This window comes from Myotis daubentonii, chromosome 1 (assembly GCF_963259705.1).
Source record: "Myotis daubentonii chromosome 1, mMyoDau2.1, whole genome shotgun sequence".
NCBI lineage: Eukaryota > Metazoa > Chordata > Mammalia > Chiroptera > Vespertilionidae > Myotis > Myotis daubentonii.
Window position 1 is genome coordinate 74,850,320 of NC_081840.1, and position 22,443 is coordinate 74,872,762.

Below are 22,443 nucleotides of genomic sequence, written 5' to 3' on the forward strand. Positions count from 1 at the left end.
CAGACATGCCCTGGAGCCCTCCTGCGTCTCTCCCCAGACCCAATCGTGCACCAGTGGGGTCCCTGGGCCTGGCCTACGCCTTCTCACAATCTGGGACCCCTCGGGGGATGTCGGAGAGCTGGTTTCGGCCCAATCCCGCAGGCCAGGCCGAGGGACCCCACTGATGCATGAATTCACGCACCAGGCCTCTAGTGTGTATATAAAAATTTTTAAAAAAATTTTTAAAGAGCATGAGTATATAAAAACTATAATCTTAAAGACCTGTACTCGGAAAACTACAGGACATTGAAAAAAGAGATAGAGCCCTAACCAGTTTGGTTCAGTGGATAGAGCATCAGCCTGGAGACTGAAGGGTCCCAGGTTTGATTCTGGTCAAGGGCACGTACCTCAGGCCCTGGTCAGGGCTCATGCAGGAGGCAACCAATCGATGTGTTTCTCTCACATTGATATTTCTCTCTCTCTTTCCCTCTCTCTTCTACTCTCTCTAAATCAATTGGAAAATATCCTTGGGTGAGGATTAAAAAAAAATTTAAAAAGAGAGAGGAACGCCCTAACCGGTTTGGCTCAGTGGATAGAGTGTCAGCCTGCGGACTGAAGGGTCCCGGGTTCGATTCCGGTCAAGGGCAAGTACCTTGGTTGCGGGCACATCCCCAGTGGGGGGTGTGCAGGAGGCAGCTGATCGATGTTTCTCTCGCATCGATGTTTCTAACTCTCTATCCTTCTCCCTTCCTCTCTGTAAAAAAATCAATACAATATATTTTTTTTTAAAAAAAGAGAGAGGAAGACATAAAAACTATTACCTTATTTAATACTGAAAATATTGAAAATATTTCCATTAAGTACAGGAACAAGACAAGGATACTTGCTATCACTTGTATTCAGCATAGCAAAGGTTCTAACTAGTACAGAAAACAAAATAAACATAAAAAAATTAAAAAGGTCCTGGCTGCTGTTTCTCAGTGGTTAGAGCATTAGCCCACACACAGAGGGTTGTGCGTTCAATTCTCAGTCAAGGGTACATACCTGGGTTGTGGGTTTGTGCGGGTTCAATCCTGGTCCTGGCTAGAGGCACGCTCAGGAGGCAACCAATCAATGTGTCTTTTTCACATCGATGTTTCTCTTTCTTTTTCTCTCCCTTCCACTCTCTCTAAAAATCAGTGGGGGGAAAAAATCCTCAGGTGAAGATTAACAAAAAATAAGGATTGAAAAGGAAAACACAAAATAGTCATTTTGTACACAGAAAAGCCAAAAGAAATCAACGTATTATTAGAATAAGCGAGTTCTAAAAAGATCACAAATACAAAAATATACATAAAATAGCCAATTGTATTTATATTCCCAAGTACAGTTATCAAATGTAACTTTTTAAATTATACTATTTATAATAGTATCAAATACTGTAAAGTATCTGGGATAAATCTAATAAAAGATATATATATAAGACTTTTGGGGGAAAGTATACAATTGTATAAAATATACTGAAAAAACTAAATGAATGAAAAAAATCATGAATAAGAAGATTCAAAGTTATAAAGATGTCTACCTTCCTATTGATCTATAAATTGAATGTATATCAATAAAAATCCCAGAGGAGTTTTTCATGAAAATTTGCAAGCTAATTCTAAAATGCAAATGGGCCACTTGTTAGGAACAACATGAAAGAACTTGTTTGATCAGATAACTGACTTTTTATAAAACTCTAAGACAATGTAGTACTGGCATAGAAATAAACAGACCAGAATATACAAGGACAGAGAACTCAGAAACAGCCCTACATATATATGGAAAGTTGGTTTAAGACAGATTGGGCTTTAAAGATCAGTAGTTAAAAAATGGATTCTTTAATAAAAGGTAATGAGTTAATTATGCATTAAGAAAAAAATTATATACTATACCACAACATAAATGTCATAATGCAAGAAAAGAACAAAATGATAAAACATCATAAACAAGAGGAGAAATGTCTTTATAACTTCAGGATAGAGAAAGACTTCTTAAAACATAAATAGCACCTTAGCTGGTTTGGCTCAGTAGATACAGCGTTGGCCTGCGGACTGAAGGGTTTCAGGTTAGATTCTGGTCAAGGGCACATGACCAGGTTGTGGGCTCGATCCCAGTTGGGGGCATGTAGGAGGTAGTTGATCAATGATTCTCTCTCATCATTGATGTTTCTACCTCTCTCTCCCTCTTTCTTCCTCTCTAAAATCAATAAAAATATATTTAAAAAGAAACTGAATTGTTAAAAAAAAAAATACATAAATAGTGCTAGCCATAAAAAAAAGATTGCAAATTCAGTGACACTGATATTAAGAACCTTGTTCAAAAAAAGATCCAAGTCAGAGAGTAATAAGACAAGCTAAAACTGTTAGATGTTTGCAGCACATAAAATGACAAAGGTTTAGTACAGGGATGCATAAATAAGTCCTACAAATAAATTTGAATTCCATTACAGAATGGGCAAAAACACAAGTAGTCATTTTTACCATGAGAAAATATCAGTGGCTTGTAAATATATGAAAAGATGCTCAAGCCCATTAATAGTGAGAAAAATGCATATTAAGATAACAAGAGTTATCATTCTAACCTCCTATATTTGCAATCTCTTAAAAGTAAGACACCAAAATTAGGAGAGGATGAGGAGCATTTGGGAAGACTCATCTACGGATAAAAGAGACATAAATTGGTACAAATTTCCACTTTGGAAATGTTTGGCATTTCTCAAAAAAGTTGGGCATGTGTATACTCTATAACCCTGCAATTCCATACTTGTGCCAATATTCTGAAACAATGGTTCTCACAAATTAGTGTACATCAGAATCACCAGAAGGGTTTGTTAATCACAGATGGCTGGACTCTTCCTTAGATAGTTTCTAATTCAGGGATTAGAACCTACAGATTCGCATTTCTAAGGAAGTTCCAGGTACTGCTGATGCTCTAAGAACCATCACAATAAAAGGAACGCTTGGACTTATACATCATTACATGTACAGAATAATAATGCATTGGTTGATAATAAAAATAAAAATATATATATCATTTAACAGTAAGATGAATAAACTGACATACAATGAGATATTATACAGCTACGAAAACAAGTGAGGTCATGAAAAGGCACACAGGACTTCTAAGATACTAGTGATGTTCTAGTTTTTAAGCCAGGTGGACATTTGCACAGGTATTCTAATTACTCTTTAAACTGTACAGACATATTTTGCATGCTCATTTGTTCACATATTTCATCATAAAATCTTTCCAGTTGTGCTTCTACCATCTACTGGCCATTTTTCTTTTGTTTGGCCCAACACAGAATACGTCAAATCATCTCAGGACTTGAGTAGAGGGGAACAGTTATTGGATCTCATCTCTCTACTGGCTTCCATCACCCCCGCAACACACCAGTTCCTTTCAACTGCTTCTCAAGATATTTTACACCCCCTCAAGTTCCTCATCACTCTTCATGACTGCAATCCTCAAAATCAGCATCCAGAACTGAATAACTGAATACAAGACTCCACCTGAGGTCTGACAGTTTATTAAAAACTCTCTGGCCCAGCCGGTGTGACTCAGTGGTTGAGCATCGACCATGAACCAGGAATTCGGGGTTCAATTCCCAGTCAGGGCACATGCCCGGGTTGCAGGCTCAGTCCCTAGTAGCCCCGTGCCGGAGGCAGCCAATCAATGATTCTCTCTCATCATTGATGTTTCTATCTCTCTCTTCCTCTCCCTTCCTTTCTGAAATCAATCAAATATATTCAAATTCAAAACAAAAAAACTCTCTCTGGCTACCAGATTCATGGTGTAGTCTAAGAGTATTTTTGCAACGGTATCATACTGGTTATTCATGCTGACTTTATCTTACCTACTAAAAGTCCTAGTATTTTTTCATACATGATGTTAAAGATATACCTCTAAAATTGGCCTTTTGGACCAAATGAATAGACTTTCAAATTTTATCCTAGATTCAGTCCTTGTACCTTCTTTAGATAGCTAGGTGCTTATTCTATCATGCATTATAAGCAGTCCTCTGTATTTTATTCTTTATAAATTGAATGAATTCTTGATATCCAAGTTACTAATCAAAAGTTGAACAGGGTTGCAGGCTCGATCCCCAGTAGAGGGCGTGCAGGAGGCAGCCGATCAATGATTCTCTTTCATCATTGATGTTTCTAGCTCTCCCTCTCCCTCTCTGAAATCAATTTTAAAAAAAAAAATAAAGTTGAACAGGACTGGGCCAAGGACAAAGACCTGAGCCATATCACTAAAAGTCTTTCTTCCAAGTTAATCTGTATCCAGTAAAGTACCATTCAGTTGGCTATTAATCCTCCCTCACATTTTCCCATTTCCCACAAGGATGTTATAAATGTATCACTGGCATATTAAAAAACTGAATACCTGGCTCTCTCTGGTCGTCCAGTCTAATAACACTCTCAGAAGTGGGTGTCATCTTGGGCCATGCTAACGACCGCCCCGAGGATGGCAGAACGGGGGAAATGGAAGGAAGCTGGTTCCCAGGGACTTTGTGGAGCTCCACTCCTGCTCTGGACTGAGAACTAAACTCCTCTGTATAAAGGGGGAACGGTGGTGGGGTGTCATTCTAATTTCCTGAGTGACCCTAGAAACCAAGAATCCAAGCCTAGAGAGAATGAAGCAGGCCAAACAACACAGTATTATTTTTTTCCAAACAAATTTAATTCTTTTCCAGCCCCAAAGAAGGGGATAAATCTAAATTTTAAAAATAAAAATAAAATAAAAATTGCTCAAAAACCAAGCCATTATGAATTTAAGCCCCCTCCCTTAGCAATAAATACTGAAATGATATGTACACATGAGGCTCAGGAAGGAGGCAAGAACAGGAACTTCGGGGACTCTGTCCCATGGCAAGATCCCAACACGTCTACCAACTCCATGCTTTCTGCCTAAAACACAGAAGAGCAATGAAAGAGGCAGGAGAGATATGCCAGGAGAATGTGTGGCCCCAGAGAGCTAGAACATGATAACAGGAGAGGAAGAAAAGACACAAAGAGTCTTACAGGGCGGAGGAAGGAAAAGTCATCTAAAACATCCCCGTTCCGGCCGAGTCACTGGAAGCGGCTGGTCCAGCTGCCGAGTGCCCTTGAGCCTATCTCCGTGCCTCCGCTCCCCCTTCAGCATGCAGGGTAAGCGAGGTCATTCACACTGCGGACGTGAGGCCACTGTGGCAGCAGCCTGGCTGCTGGAGCCCTGAGGCTTCCCATTCACCACCAGCAGGAGGGGCGTCTCTACGCGGACACTGGAAAAGGAATAGTCCTAAAAAAGACAAACATACAGAGGTTCGTTACAGACCCCAAAATGGAACAAATTCCAACACAGGGGATACACCGCCTGTGACGATCTCCTCCTCTCTCACCCCTTAGATATGCCCCCTTTACCTCCACCTCACATTCAACAAAGCTGAGCTAACAAAGGAGATATAATTTTTCCAAAGATTTTAACCTTCAGAAGGAAAATCTGGGGCAGGGAGGGTGCCAGTAGTTTCAAAAAAGACAGGTTCCTGGCACCTGCTAACAAAAGGATGCCACCAGCTCTCACAGACCTGCCCTTCACAGTGTTTGCTGACAATTATCACTAGATGTACATAGTAGCCAGCCAGGTGGAAATGCTGCGGAACTCTCAGGTCAAGGCTTTGTAAGTCCCTAAATTAACCTGCCAGATATAAGTTACTTCTCCCTTTATATCAGGAGGAAGAAACAGAACGTGTGGTTCAGAAATTCTCCTAATAACAGAAAGGAATCAGCTCATTACAGCAGTTCAAATGTACTTTAAAACGTGCTTTTAAAAGATCTTTATCACTGGGAGGGTGAAGGAGGCTCTTTTAAGTCAAACTTAAGAGGTAAATTAAAGAATTCTCACAAATCAATTTTTTAAAACTATCCTAACAGTAATATGGGGACGTGACCAAAAAAAAAAAAATCAATTTATAAAAGGTATATAAATAGGATAGCTCAGTTGGTTAGAGCGTCATCCCAATAAGCCAAGGTTGCACATTCAATCCCTGGTCAGAGCGCATACAAGTATCAACCAATAAATGCATAATCAGTGGAACAACAAATCAATGTTTCTCTCTTTATCTCTAAAAATCAATCAATAAATTAAAAATTTTTTAATAAAATAGAAATAGTCAATAGAGATTTGATAAAATGTTCAACCTCAGCAATAATCAAGAAATCAAAGCCAAACAAGATTGATGCTATATTTTTCACATAAAATCAGCAAATAATTTTTCAAAGGTTTCTACAATGAGTTAAGAAGAAAACTACAGGGAAACAATTACATCCTCTTTTGGTATTACCTGGTGCAACCTTCCACAAAATTATTTGGCGATATGTATCAAAAATCTTTCCGCATACCCTTTAGGGTCAGGATTCTATCTTAGAAATGCATTTAAGAAAATAATCATGGATATGGGTAGATATAAAAGTATAATAGAAATATTATAACACCATCCAAGAGATGCAAATCAAAACGACAATGAGGTACCATCTCACACCTGTCAGAATGGCTATCATCAACAAATCAACAAATGACAAGTGCTGGAGAGGATGCAGAGAAAAAGGAACCCTTGTACACTGCTGGTGGGAATGCAGACTGGTGCAGCCACTGTGGAGAACAGTATAGAGTTTCCTCAAAAAATTAAAAATGGAACTCCCATTTGACCCAGTGATCCCACTTCTAGGAAATATCCCAAGAAACTAGAGACACCAATCAGAAAGAATATATGCACCCCTATGTTCATAGCAGCACAATTCACCATAGCTAAGATCTGGAAACAACCTAAGTGCCCATCAGCAGATGAGTGGATTAAAAAATTGTGGTACATCTACACAATGGAATACTACGATATGGTAAAAAAGAAGGAATTCTTGCCCTAACCGGGCTCAGTGGCTAGAGCGTCAGCCTGCGGACTGAAGGGTCCCAGATTCGATTCTGGTCAAGGGCATGTACCTTGGTTGCGGGCACATCCCCAGTAGGGGACGTGCAGGAGGCAGCTGATCGATGTTTCTCTCTCATCGATGTTTCTAACTCTCTATCCCTCTCCCTTCCTCTCTGTAAAAAAATCAATAAAATATATTTTTTAAAAAAAAAGAAGGAATTCTTACCATTTGCAATAGCATGGAGAGCATTATGCTAAGCAAAATAAGCCAGTCAGAGAAATATAAATATCACATGATCTCACTCATTTATGGAATATAATGAACAACATAAACTGATGAACAAAAACAGATCCAGAGACAGAGAAGCATCGATCAGACCGTCAAACCTCAGAGGGAAGGTAGAGGAGGGTGGGGGTAAGGGGGAGAGATCAACCAAAGGACTTGCATGCATGCATATAGCCTAACCAATGGACACAGACAACAGGGGGGTGAGGGCATGAGTGGGGGGAGGGGAGAGGATGGGGGGAAAGGACACATATGTAATACCTTAATCAATAAAGAAAGAAAAAAGTATTATAACAGCAAAAAAGTTGGAAATAATCTGGATCTGTGATCAGCAAATTTTTCCTGTAACGGGCCACGTAATAAGCCTCTTAGGCTCTGTGCATTATGAGGTCTGTCACAGAACTATTCAACTCTGACACTAGTGCAAAAGCAACCACAGACAATAGTAAACAAATGAGTGTGACCTGTTTCAAAAAATTTTACTTATGAACACTGATTTTTGAATTTCCTGTATCACAAATTCTTCTTCTTCTTTTGATTTACAAATACAGACGTTATTCTTAACTTAGAGGCCATACAAAAAGCAGGCAGTGAGCCAGAAATGGTCAATGGCACCGTAGTAAATATTTTTATATTTGCCCATATCCATGATTAGGCCCACCCCTGACCTAAATGGTAAAAAAAAATGGTTAAATACCTACTCTCAAGGAGTTTTTATGAGGAGTAAATGAACTAGTGCAGGAAATAAAACTTAGTACAGTGTCTAGCAGTCAGTTAAGTGTTCAGTAAATTTTAAAAGTCATCATTATCTTCATCACCATTTCTATGTGTCAATTCAGACCAATGTTATAAAAGTTTAAAAACACAGAAAATGTTCACAAACATTTGCACATAATATTCTATTCATGATTAAAGTTATACATATAAACATGTGTATACATATTTATCAAAAAGAAAAGACCTGGAGGTATATACTCCGAACTGTTAACAGTAATACCTAAGTGACAATATTTCAGTCCATTTTTTAAAATTTGTTTTTGTTTTTTTACTTTATCTTTATTGTTGAAAGTATTACAGATGTCCCCTTTGTTTGTGTGTTTATTTCCCCCATTAATTCCCTCTACCCCGTACCTGCCCCTCTTAGGCCTTCACCAGTCTATTGTCTGTGTCCATGGGTTATACATATAAGTTCCCCAATGAATCACTCCCATCCCACCCTCCCACCCCCACCTTCTAAAATTTATTTTGAGCCGAAACCGGTTTGGCTCAGTGGATAGAGCGTCGCCCTGCGGACTGAAAGGTCCCAGGTTCGATTCCGGTCAAGGGCATGTACCTGGGTTGCGGGCACATCCCCAGTGGGAGATGTGCAGGAGGCAGATGATCGATGTTTCTCTCTCATCGATGTTTCTAACTCTCTATCTCTCTCCCTTGTTCTCTGTAAAAAATCAATAAAATATATTTTAAAAAAATAAAATAAAATAAAATTTATTTTGAGATAAGTGACTTATAACATTGTGTAAGTTTAAGGTATACAACATGTTGATTTGATAATTCATATTTTGTAGTATGACCATCCTGGTGATAGCTAACACCTCTGTCAAGTCACATAATTATCATTTCTATTTTGTGGTGGGAACAATTAAGATCTTAGCAACTTTAAAGTTTATAATACCATTTTTGTCAATAATCATTGGTGCTGTGCATTAGATCTCCAGGACTTATTTATCTACTGCAAGTTTGTACCCTTAAACAACATCTCCCCAACTTCCCAACTCGACAGTAACCACCATTCTATTCTCTGTTTTCTACAAGTTCAGCTTTTTTAGATTCCACATATGTGATATCATACAGTATTTCTTGTCTATTCAGTCCGTTTTTGTCATTCTTTCTGTTTACCAGTTTTCCTTTTCAGTAAAAATTACATATATGTTTATATAAATAATATCATACACACGAATGCATCCCTTTACATATTTTTTAAGAGATAAACTTGGCCCCACTTTCAGAGCTTATAAGGTGAGGAAGAATCCTAGCAATCACCCACCTTTCCCTTGTGCTGAATTCGGTGAAGCCGAAGGCTGGGCTCAGGGATGGCTACAGAGTCCCCAATGAGCACTCCCCAACTCTGCACCATGTTATACACCATCACTGCACAGCAAGGGCCATCTGAGTCCACCAGGCCAAATGTACTGCCCGGTTCAAAGGAGTTAAGAGAAGAGGGGAAAAAAAAGAAAAGTGGGCAAGAAAGAACAGAAACAGTGGTGTTTTTAAATACCAATAAAATAAACAAGTGCTTTTTTAGTAACTTATCTAGAAAACCTATGATAGGTACCATCATCCACTATGGACATCGGAGTCCTCATTTGTCTAAGATATATACACATGACTCATCCATCTGCCAAGAATTAGGACACATTCTCTGCCAAGAATTAGGACACATGCACACTGAGACCACTTGACAATCCTATATAATAAAAGGCTAATATGCAAATTGACCAAACAGCGGAACGACCGGTCACTATGATGCACACTGACCACCAGGGGCAAACACTCAACACAAGAGCTGCCCCCGGTGGTCACTGCGCTCCCACAGGGGGAGCGCCGCTCAGTCAGCAGCCCTGAGCTGGGCTCACGGCTAGTGAGCGCAGCGGCAGTCGGACATTCCCCGAGGGCTCCCAGACTGCAAGAGGTTGCAGGCCGGGCTGAGGGACACCCCAAGTGCGTGAATTTCATGCTCCAGGCCTCTAGTTATTAATAATGAACTAGCTCAAAATGTTCATTACTGAAACATTATTCCTGGTCTATCAGTTTAATTACTACAACCTTTATCAAACTCTCTAACCATAACTGCCAATTTAGTTTAATTCCACAAACTTTTCCTGAATATTCTATATCAAGCATTGTGCTTAGCAGTAAAACACCAATCCAGCTGTGTGAGCTAGCAGTCTAGCAGGAGTCAGTTAAACCATCACCTACAGTACAACTGTGATAGGTGCTAGAATAACTTTTCCCTTGTGCTAATTCAGTAAAGCCAATGGTTGGACATGGGAACTTGAGGAGAAATGTTGAAATCAAAAAGCAGGAAATGTTTCCTTGAAGGGACTGAATCTTAAAGAAATGAAAAATAACTGGGTCAAAACAGGAAAACAAATCCTCAATGACAAGGACTGTTTGGGAAGGAACAAAAGAGAATGTCCTAGAAGTGAGTGAAGGGCCAAGGAATGAGACCGGCCTGTGTGGCTCAGTGGTTGAGCATCAACCTATGAACCAGAAGGTCATGGTTCGACTCCTAGTCAGGGCACATGCCTGTGTTGTGGGCTCGATTATTCTCTTGTGGGGCATGCAGGAGGCAGCTGATCAGTGATTCTCTCTCATCATTGATGTTTCTATCTCTCTCTCCCTTCCTCTCTGAGATCAATAAAAATATATTTTAAATTAAAAAAAAAAAAAGACCAAGGAGTGATGGCACTGGAAAAACTAATTTTTCAAGAGTTAAAAATTTTCTAAATGAACAGTCTTAACTCATTTCCAATGCTAGACTATAAGCACCCTTAGCTTGAGTCCTTTACATTTCTTTTTTTAAAATTCTCTATAGCACATATAGTAGATGTTCAATAAACATCTGTTGAAACAGGGAAAAATGGATGGTACAGAATCTACAGAGATTGTCAGACATCACCTAGACCCGTGGTCGGCAAACCGCGGCTCACGAGCCACATGCGGCTCTCTGGCCCCTTGAGTGTGGCTCATCCACAAAATACCACGTCCGGCGCCACATACAGTGCGATTGAAACTTCGTGGCCCATGTGCAGAAGTCGGTATTTTGTGGAAGAGCCACACTCAAGGGGCCAAAGAGCCGCATGTGGCTCGCGAGCCGCGGTTTGCCGAGCCACAGTTTGCCGACCACTGACCTAGACAAAACCTGCTCATGGGACAGTCACAGAAGGGAAGCAGAACTCAGTGACCTGTGACCACTAATTGTCTTCAACGATCAGAGAAAGGCCAGGAAGTGGCAGTACTAGTTCAGAGGATAAAGAAGAGGAAAGGCAAAGACAAACTCACAAGGGGACTTTCTCCTCTGTGGTGAGGCTGAACACCACCTTCCCCAGGACCACAGCACCACTGTTCACACCAGGCTGCAGTGCACTCAGCGGCTTGAGCTCCAGGGTCACCTTCTGCCCAGAGGCTGACTGATAGCGCCCATCACCACAAGGGCCTAGATGGGCTGGGCGCAAGCTTCCCAGCATGCTCTGCAACTTTTTGGTCTTCACCTTCCCCTGCCAAGGAAGGGGAAACAGATTAGAAGCTAGGAACTAGTCACTCTCCTGGAGAGTCTAGTCCAGCCGTGGGCAAACTACAGCCCGCGGGCCAGGTCCGGCCTGTTTGAAATGAATAAAACTAAAAAAAAAAAAGACCGTACCCTTTTATGTAATGATGTTTACTTTGAATTTATATTAGTTCACACAAACACTCCATCCATGCTTTTGTTCCGGCCCTCCGGTCCAGTTTAAGAACCCATTGTGGCCCTCGAGTCAAAAAGTTTGCCCACCCCTGGTCTAGTCCTTCCCTCCCACCTACCACTTCTATAGAGTCACTACTACCAAAGCCTATTCTAGTCTTATTTTACTGAGGTACAGCAGAATAAAGAAGTAGGATTCAGCCTTTAGACATCTTTACCTTGCTCTCAAGGAGGCTGGTTAATCTATTCAGGAATTCTAGGAGTTGTTGCTCTCGCTGTCGGGGTTCCGGCCAGGCAGGGTCCAGCGCTGCAGCTCGAGAGAAGCCATCCAGGGCCTCCCCATAATTCTCTTCGTATTTATGTAACTGCATAAGAAGGAACCCAAAACCTCCCAATTATAAGTATTTTTAACACAAACTATGCTGGGGGAAGTAATGGCATAATGAAGCAGTTCTCAACCTGTGGGTCACGACCCCTTTGGCAGTCGAACGACCCTTTCACAGGGGTCACCTAAGACCATCCTGCATATCAGATATTTACATTACGATTCATAACAGTAGCAACATTACAGTTATGAAGTAGCAACAAATATAATTTTATGATTGGGTCACAACATGAGGAACTGTATTTAAAGGGCCAGAAGGTTGAGAACCACTGGCATAATGGATTAGAAACCTAATAAACTGTTTTCTGAACCCAGTTTTTTTTTCCTGTGCTACAATGAACATCTTGAAGAGATGGTAACACCTTAACATCCTTTTACCTGACCATGGTAATCACAACCCCAAAGATGGAGTCATTTCAAAGAACTCACTTCCAAACTCTAAAATAGTTAAGTTGCATATATTGGGTCATTCTATTTTTATAAGCATTTCAGAAGAGTCTTCTAAACTGCCCCCCCTTCCTTATGTACCCTTCCATACCCTCACCCCCTTCTCCTTTCCCTCCAGTGATGCCACCAGCTACTGAAGTTAAACTGAGCTAGTTCTTCCTAGAAATAATTTCACTGTTACTTTTCTCTTGCAGTCTGTACCCAACCTTATTCCTATGAATACTCAATTATCCTCACAGGCTAAGACCTAAATTTATTTGACATTCAGATGACCTCCACCCCACAGCCACAGGTCTTACCGTTGCCCTGTTCAGATGGAGATCAGGATTGCTGGAGGCTGTCCTGTCAACCTTCTCCTACAGCCAGATAAAAAGATCATCAGTGGATCCTGTCTCAGTCTTACGGATGGACATGCCCAATATGTCCTAACCTCCTCTCCCTGAAAATATCCAAGTTTCTTTCTTGTCAAATGTTACCTATACCCACACTGATATATAGTCATTGTTTGTGTGGTACATTACACAGCCCCTGAAACCTCAGGATGCTAGGGGTTTTGTATGTGTGTGAGTCTTTAAGAATGATTATAATTTATCTATACAATAGTATAAAGAGAGAAGAAATGTGTGAAAGCACTGTCATAAAAAAATTTTCAATAGTGAGATGATGGTATAAATGAGGAAAGCCTAGGAAAGAAATTATGTCAATTTAATGCTTTTCCTCTGCCCATGAGCACAGCTCCAGACACGGGCAGAATCATGTTGTATGTCCCCTTAAAACATACACTGGAAGTAAAATCTGATTCTCTAATTTAAATAGATGGCCAGAAACCACATGACAGTGCAGACAAATGCGCTGTGAAGAAAATGCTGATGGTGTTTATGGCTACGTTCATTTTATTTTATTTTATTTTGTTTTAATCCTCACCCAAGGATCTGTTTATTGATTTGAGAGAGAAAGAAACATAGACATGAGAGAGAAACACTGATCAGTTGCCTTCTGTATATACTCCAACCAGGGATCAAACCTACAATCTAGGTATGTGCCCTGACCAGGAATTGAATTCGCAACCTTTTGGTGTAAGAGACAATGCTCCAACCAACTGAGCTACCCAGCCAGGGCTCAGTTTATTTTGTTTATTTTTTTAAACTCTACTCATTGCCTGGCATATTGCAAAAGCACAAACAGCAAGAATTAAAACTGTTTAAATGCTTGGTTCAAATATGTTTTAAAATGCAGGTTTGAGGGAAGAAATGAAGAGTTAAAAGTAACTCTTTAGCAGAAGCCAAATATAAAATTTTAAAGTACGTACAACCATATTATTTTTTAAAATATAAACATTAACCAAGTTAAGAAATTAGAGTAAAAAATAATTCCTCTGCCTAAAAGTTCCCTGACTGAAAAAAGTACAGTCCTTAACTTGCAAGTATAAGGTAGCTGTATTCTTTACGCTGCCATACAGAGCAAAATAAATAACGGCAAGTTAAAAAGCAATTCTGTGTCAAGAGAAGCAAGAAAGCAAACGAACCCTAGCCAGTTTGGCTCAGTGGATAGAGCGTCAGCCTCCGGATTGAAAGGCCCCGGGTTCAATTCCAGTCAAGGGCACATGCCCACATTGCGGGCTCGATCCCCAGTGTGGGGCATGCAGGAGGCAGCCAATCGATGATTCTCTCTCATCATTGATGTTTCTATCTCTCTCTCCCTCTCCCTTCCTCTCTGAAATCAACAAAAATATGTTTTTTTAAAAAAAGAAGACAAATGAAGAAAGGTGAGTATCAGGCCTAAATAAAAAGTGCTCAGAAGACCAATGTGAAGCGTTCAATAATGAGCAACCAGGCAGTCAAGGCCTGAAGAAACCCCAGTGCAAGTGGTTACTGATTAAAAATGGCCTGAATGCCTAAACAAAGCACGAGCTCCAGTGCAATAGCTCCTAGGAAGTGATGCTGAATGCGCTGTATGCTGTTTTCTATCTTAGCCTGTGGGAATCCAAAGCCACAGTATGTAATGGTCAATCTGGGGATAGCACTTAATTTATACTTCAGATTTAGGTTTAATTTTTCTTAAAATACGCACACAAATTTAATAAGCATTATTTTAATACTAGGGGGCCGATGCACGAAATTCGTGCAAGGGGCTTGGCCCTCACAGCCCTGGCTTCATCCGGAAGGACATCCAATCTAATTAGCATATTACCTTTTATTATTATAGACTTTTTTCCCATTTAAAAAGATGAACATGTTGGCAGGGGCCCTGTGATTTGTATGCATGCCTATAAAGTCTAGACAGCTCAAGGAGCTATCTAGCACTAAGGCACCACACCACAAGTGGTTACTAATACTGAGGTCATAAGCAGAAATGTCGCCCTGTAGACACAGCTTTGCAAAACCACACATTGGATGCCAGCAAACAGTGCCCCTCCTGCTTGCTAAAGAGCCACAAGGAAGACTGAACAACACTCTTGCTTCTGCCTCTATTCATCTGGCCAGGGCAACCATAAATACTTACTGCTTGGGCATAGGCACTGAGGGCTTGCTGGGAGATCTTAGGGTTCTGGCCAGTATTGAAGTAAAGAGAAAGGTATGCATTCCCCAGAATATCTAGAAAAGAGACACAGGGTTTACATTATGCATGTGAGGAACTTGGAAGTCACCACTCCATCATAATAAAAAAAAGTTGAAGAAACAGAAAAAAATCACAACTCTTCTTGGATTCATTACAGAGGGGACACCACCAGGCAAACCACTGCCCCCAAAATTGGAGAGACAGACAGGTGAATACAGGGAGTGTGGTGTAACGGAACAGAAGCTCACAAGCTGCCACGGGAATGAGAACCCATGCTGGGGTATGAGAACCTGAACCGTAACTGATGAATTACTGGAGGCTCAGCATGCACAAGTCTGGGAGTTAAAAAATGCAGGGGTCTGTCATAAAGGGAGCCCCCCAATATTTGAGATCCACTTCCAGGAGCTAACCAGATTCCCAGAAGGATCAGTGAAAAAAATCCCCTCATGCTTCTAGCAGAGGGAGTGAAAAAGGAACACTCTGAGACGTGCTAGAGCACTCAGTTCTTAACAAAAGTAAAGAAGGACGGCCCTCAGGAGAAACTAGTTAACCAGAACCTAACCGACCTGAAGAAGGGAAATACCCAACTCCACCCCACTCTAGCCATCCTGTCCCACCTAAGGGAAGAAAAAAAACTGAAACAATGGTGGAGCATCTCCGAGCCAGCGTTTAAGATACCATCTGTTTGCCCTAGCCAGTTTGGCTCAGTGGATAGAGTGTCAGCCTGCGGACTGAAGGGTCCCAGGCTCAATTCTGGTCAAGGGCACATGCCCAGGTTATGGGCTCGATCCCCAGTAGGGAGCATGTAGGAGGCAGTCAATCAATGATTCTCTTTCAACATTGATGTTTCTAGCTCTCTCTCCCTCTCCCTTCCTCTCTGAAATCAATAAAAATATATTTTAAAAAAGAAAGATACAGTGCTAGCCAGTTTGGCGCAGTAGACAGAGTGCTGGCCTGCAGACCAAAGTGTCCCGGGTTCGATTCCAGTCAAGGGCACATACCTTGGTTGCAGGTTCCTCCCTGGCCCGGATCCTGGTCAGGGCACGTACAGGGGGCAACCAATTGATGTGTTTCTTCACATCGATGTTTCTCTCTGTCTTCCCCTCTCTCTTCCACTCTCTCTAAAATCAATGGAAAAATATCCTTGGGTGAGGAAAAAAAGAAAGGAAAGAAAGAAAGAAGGAAGGAAGGAAGGAAGGAAGGGAGGGAGGGAGGGAGGGAGGGAGGGAGGGAGGGAGAGAAAGAAGAAAGAAAGAAAGAAAGAAAGAAAGAAAGAAAGAAAGAAAGAAAGAAAGAAAGAAAGAAAGAAAGAAAGAAAGAAAGAAAGAAAGAAAGAAAAGAAAAGAAAAGAAAAGAAAAGAAAAGAAAAGAAAAGAAAAGAAAAGAAAAGAAAAGAAAAGAAAAGAAAAGAGAAAAGAGAAAAGAAAAGAAAGGAAAGGAAAGAAAGCCTCACAAAAGAAATATAATATTAAAAAAAAAAAAAGATACAATCTGTTTTGATCACCCTGAAAAGTCTATTAGAAAGCCTGGCACAGCCCTGCCAGAGTGGCTCAGTTGGTTGATCATCAACCTGTGCACTGAAGGGTTACCGGTTCAATTCCCAGACAGGGCACATAAACTGGGTTGTGGGTTTAATCCCCAGTTAGGGAGTATACTGAAGGCATCTGATCGATCGGTGTTTCTCTTTCTTTCTTTCTTTCTCTCTCTCTCTCTCTCTCTCTCTCTCTCTCTCCCTCTCTCTCTCTCTCTCTCTTCCTTCAACTCTCTAAGCATGCCCTCAGGTGAGGATTTTTTTAAAAAAAGGCCTGACACAAACCAGTGATGACACTGTATTTAGTACACCCCACATACCGCTGGGATAAAGAGGCAAACATGGACCTAACGGAGAAAGGTGAACAGCCCTGCCTTGCTTATGTGGAAACATAAAACTCCTCTCTCAAATGAAGATCCAAGAGTTCGTAGAATAGTGGTTCAACAAAATACCTTTCGGGCTTCTTCAAAACAAAGATGCCCTGGCTTCACAGTTAGAGGCAGACGCCATAGGGTAGGCTCTGGATGACGCGGGTGTGTAGCCACGGTCGAGAACCACTGCCCTAGAAACTGGGTGGAGATATTTGAGAGCACTCACACCAGGAGCGGCCATCGAGGACATCCATCTGCACAGCCAATTTAGCCTGTCGGACACTGTCCATGACGTGGCGAGAATGCTCATCTCCAGAGTCAGTCCGCAGTTGGCGAAGCACCATTGACAGGTTTTGAAGGGAGACTTTGTTCTTGCACTGCAAATGGAGAAGACACATACTCAACCCCCCTGATTCTAGTTCCCCTTTCCAGATCTATTCTATCCCCATCTTCTTCTGAATCTGTTTTGTCATCAGGGGTTCTGGTCAAGATGGCAGCGTAAGTAAACACAGTACTCGTCACTTCCCACAACCACATCAAAATTACAACTAAAATACAGAACCACCACCATCCAAAACCACCTGAAATCTAGCTGAACGGAAGTCCTACAACTAGGGAATTAAAGAAGAAGCACATGGAGATTTTGTAACTCAAGCACATCGTGGTAGGAGGGACAGAGACTTGGGACGGAATCACAGAACCAGCTGTTCCCAAACACACATGTTGCAATTTAAAATCAGGAGAGATATCATGGCTGTGGAGGTTTCCTTGAGGAGTGAGGAAACCCAGCCCCACACCAGGTCTTCCAGCCAAGGGTTCCAGTGCTTGGAAGAGAAGTCCCCACAACTTCTGGCTATAAAAACCAGTGGGGAATGTGGCTGAATGACAGGGAGGCTGTAGGAGTCCCAGACATTTCCTCTTAAAGGGCCTGCACATGGACTTACTCACTTCCTCTGAGCTCCATCACTAGAGCAGCAGCTTGAAAGGAACCTGGGACATTTGGGGAGGGAACTAATTTGTCTAGAATCAGAGCAAGAGCTGGAGGGACAGCTTTCTCCCAGACAGAAGTGCTGGCAGAGGCCAGTGTTCCTTTGCTGAACCCTCCCCCTGCACAGAGCCAACAGGCAGGTGCCAATTCTGAATCTCCATCAATCTGGCTGTCACTTTTTGCCCTGCCATGGTGATTCTCTGAGACCCCTGGCCCTCCCTATTTGAAGGCTCATCCAAGCCATTTCCAGTGGCGTTTCATACAACTGGTCTCTCTTGCCTCATGCTTCAGTCTTTCTTAATATCTTTCAAACAAGCAGCAGCTCGCCTCAGCATGCCCTGTACCTCTCAATAAGTGGCCCCAGGCAAGCACTAGTGGCAGCACACTTTGGTTCACAGCTTGGCCTCTCCTGGGCACCTCCAAGCCCAACACAAGTAGCAGCCATCTGCAGATTGCTTTGTAGCTCATGCTGCATGGCCCCAGGCAGGGCACAGGCAGTGGCTAACTTTGCACCTCCCAGGAGGCTCCAGAGCCAGCGTACCTGGTGGTCAGCTTCAACCATGCCAGATTACAACCCTACCATCTCCAAGAGTGACACGCTCAAGGGGCAGACTTGGTGAGCACCAAAGCCCCACTGAAGCAAGTCCTGCTCCATAGGCTGGCTCCTGCACAGCAGCTCTTCCACTATCGTCGCAGCCAACCCTCACAACTGACTGACCCGGGGTCAATCCCTCCCAGTGTTACCAACATCAATCAAGGCTCAACTATAATAGGACAGTGCACACAGCTCACACAAGGGCACAACTGGAGTGCCCAATTCAGGTGACTAGGGAGGCTGAGCCACTGGGCTCTAGAGGACACCTACCTCACAAGGCGACTCTACCAAGTCCAGGAGATACAGCAGATCTACCTAATACATAAATCTGCTTTGTCATCTTAATTCTTATTGCCATGTGTATCTTAGACCCACATCTACAAGGATCAACTTGGTTGATAACTTTTCATCTACCCCTGAATCTGACTCCATCATCTTCTTCCTTTTTCAGTTCCCTATCCCTGTTTTCCTCATTAAGGTCTGTTCCCCCTCCCTTCCTCAATGATTATTTTCTCCTCGTTCCAATACAGTTCTACTCCGGTATTCATATCCTAGGGAAATTCATAGAACCAAAGAAATCCCATCTGTTTTCTGAGGGGACAGTGGTCAGCTCACATGGGTGAGGGCTCCTGAGAAGCAGGTGTGGGCAGCTGCAACATCCCCTTTCTTCCAGTACACCTCCCCCAGCTGGTTCCAGGCTTCCACCAGCTTGGGCTCCAACTTCACAGCCTTTGACAAAAGCTCCTCAGCCTTAGGGCTATAGTCAGGAGTCACATTCAGTGCCTTCCCAGTTAGCATCAGAACCTGTGCTTTGCCCTGGACAGAACCTAGGAGAAAGGGAAAAAGATACAGGAAAGTGGAAAAACCCAGGCAGTCTTACCGATAAGACCAGAACACTTTCTCTCAAGGAGTAACCCCACATCAGCTCTAGAAATAAAATATCTGAGGAAAATCTTTATGAACAAACCCCTTATTGAAAGTCTACCATAGGCAGAGAACTATGTTATATAATGAGGTGACAACGAAAGCATTATCCCTACCGTTGAGGGGCTTACAATCTAATGGAGAGGACAAAGCATATATGTGAAAAATTAAAACAATGAAAAGGAGCATGTGCTGCCCAGACATTGACCCATGAACGAGGAGGTCACTGGTTGGATTCCCAGTCATTGCACATGCTCAGGTTGCAGGCTCCATTCCCAGTAGGGGGCATGCAGGAGGGAGCCGATTAATGATGTTTCTATCCCTCTCCATTCTGCTCTCTCTCTCTCTCTCTAAAAAAATAAAAATAAAAAATAAAAATAAAAAATCAGTCAAAACATGTGCATACAACCAATGAGTGAGCTTCAAAAAGGTAAAAAAGAAAAAAAGACCCTCCAAGAAGGAAAATGATGTAAACAAAAAAAGGCATAAAACGTGGCACGTTCATGGGAGAATGCATGATCCAACCTGAATGAAATAAAAACTTCCTCAGAGATAAGGGTAGGGAAAAAAAAGAGTCAGAAAATGGAGACTTAAATACCAGGTGAAGGGGTTTAGAGTTCAACCATTCAATAGTAGCAATCTTTGAAGACACTTGAGCAAAGAGGCAGACAAAAGGATAAAATTAAATGCTTTAAGTAATGATTTGAAAAGATAATGGCCACAGTCATTAAGTAAGTTCGTTTGGAAGTAAAAAAAAAATTAGAGGCAGAAAGGTCAGTTAAGAAGATCACTGTAATAGTTCAAGCAACAAGTATGTTATTTTATTTCATGGCATTTACTATAATCAAAGTTTAGGAAAATTAGAGGACTGAAAGGCTGCCATCCTGCAAGGGGTAATGTTTTGTTGTACCATGCTGTAGCAGCCACAAATAGGCTATCCAAGAGTACACAGAAAGAGAAAACCCTATCACATGTCAGTGACGGGCAAGGGGTTGCATGCTCCTTTGGAACTCATACCCACTACTTCCTTCATCTGCTGCAGGGTTTTCTCCATCTCCTCCCGCACATCCTGCTGCTTCCTCCCAGCATCCTCAACACTGTGTGTCTCGAAATAGCAGTCTCGAAATGAATAGAGTTGATCCACCAGTTCCTAGGAAGCACAAGGATGGTTCGATTATGTGTCGAGAACCCCAAACAAGACTTAATTGAATGAATTAAAGAATAATCCTTGTCTCTAACAAATACTTATGTCCCATACTTAATTTAAAAGCCTACCCAGAACAAAGAGAATGGACCAGCACCCTGGGCATCAGTGCTTTTAAAATTTTATCGTGCGTATTATTTCCAGGACCCGGCCTGCAGAGATTCTGATTTTAGTAATTTTAGCAAAACTCAAAATATTGCATTTTAACAAGCATTCTAGATGACTGTAATAAAAATGGTCTGTAAAACACACTTTGAGAAATACACTTTTCCCTTTTACCCTAAGATGTCTATAAGAATAAAATCAAAGCTTGCCACTATTCCCATGGATAGCAATATCAGTATTATACACACACACACACACACACACACACGCACACACTCTGAGTGGCCAGATTATTATGACCACCTGACGTTTGTAGGCAAATTAGCTATAATTTCGCGCTGAAGTTGCTAGAGGGCCAGACCATTATAAATAGGGAAGCAGGTTGTTTTCCACGACAGTAGAAGTGATTTTTTTTTTTCTGAAGATACGGGTAAACAACGCGACTTAACAGCCTTTGAACGGGGATATATATATATTATATATAGAGAGAGAGAGAGAAAGACATACATGCACACAAACATATACACACTAATAATATTTCTATATTTCAGCTAGTCATACTAGGAAATAAAGTTCAGTTAATCCAAGTCGACTGGCAGTAAAGCTCACATTCTAAAAAGTGTTTATCATTTAAATCTGCTCCAAAAAAAAAACAAAAAAAAACACACACACAACAAAATCTCACCAATGTTTAAATTTTTGCATGAGAGCCTTTAAGCAAGTTACAAAGCCTGTCACAGGTCTAATGTTTAAATTACAAGCTGTTTTATAACACAAAGAACTGAGTTTATGAGATTTAAGAAAAAAATCTTGGGTCATTAAAAGAAAGAGAAAGAGTCAAGTCAAGGAGTTAGCTCCTACCTACCTACCTAGTACAAAACACAAGTCCTATTCAAAACTGCTGTCACTTGCGGACTGGGTGGAGTCTGGTCCCCTCGGCATCAGATCCCAAAGAATAACAAAACCATTAAGTACTAAAAGGAGTAACCAGGACACATGCGGTGCAAGCCTTTGCTGTGATTATTGCCAATTGCAAAGCAGAGAAGTGAGAAACGGCCTTTGTGGGGATCAAAACAGCTCCTGGGAATCTGCCATAAACATGTGTACGCTATTTGTTATGGGTGAATCGAGGGGGTAAAAAGGGCTTCATAGGAATGTGCAGGAACAAAGTTAGGAGCAACAAACCATCTTCCCTACAGGACTGAAATTAAGTCAGGTCAGCAGCAGGAGGTCCCAACTCACGGCCGCGCCCCTCCCCTGGCCCGAGCGCTCCCCTGGCCCGCGGCGACGGCGCCTCGGAAGTTGTTATAGTAACCACACCGACGCACGCGGCGTCCAGGAGGTGCAAGGAATTCGCAGGCACTGCATAAACTGGGCTCCCAGCTTCTCCCGATAACAGAAGCGCATTCGGGTTTGGTCCTACGGGCCCACCTGCAATTTCTGCAAGATCTGTTTGCCTTCCTCCTCTTCATCAGCCATCGTTTCCTGGCCACTCGCGGCTACTCCGCCCCCAACTTTATAATCAGAGAGACGCATACCTACGCTCATCTTGGAGCCACAGCGACATCTAGGGCGCTGGAGGCTTGCCTGCACCTAAGTAGAGGAGCTGGTTTTCAAGGAAGGGTATGCTCCTAACCAACTTAACCCAATGCCTAAAGATCAAAGGAGATGCCACGTTA

The 22,443-nt window shown here is 41.9% G+C and overlaps 1 protein-coding gene across 1 annotated transcript; it reads right to left on the reverse strand.

Annotated features, from left to right (window-relative positions):
- Nucleotides 1–4,667: 4,667 nt before the first annotated feature.
- Nucleotides 4,668–22,311, reverse strand: TTC5 (tetratricopeptide repeat domain 5). Its single transcript, XM_059705819.1, has 10 exons — nt 22,196–22,311; nt 20,473–20,605; nt 19,147–19,358; nt 17,175–17,325; nt 14,990–15,081; nt 12,787–12,843; nt 11,874–12,020; nt 11,259–11,473; nt 9,241–9,385; nt 4,668–5,286 (listed from the first exon to the last, which is right to left on the reverse strand). The coding sequence occupies exons 1-10, from the start codon at nt 22,298–22,300 to the stop codon at nt 5,167–5,169; spliced, it is 1,377 nt and encodes a 458-aa protein (XP_059561802.1). The 5' UTR covers nt 22,301–22,311; the 3' UTR covers nt 4,668–5,166.
- Nucleotides 22,312–22,443: the final 132 nt, after the last annotated feature.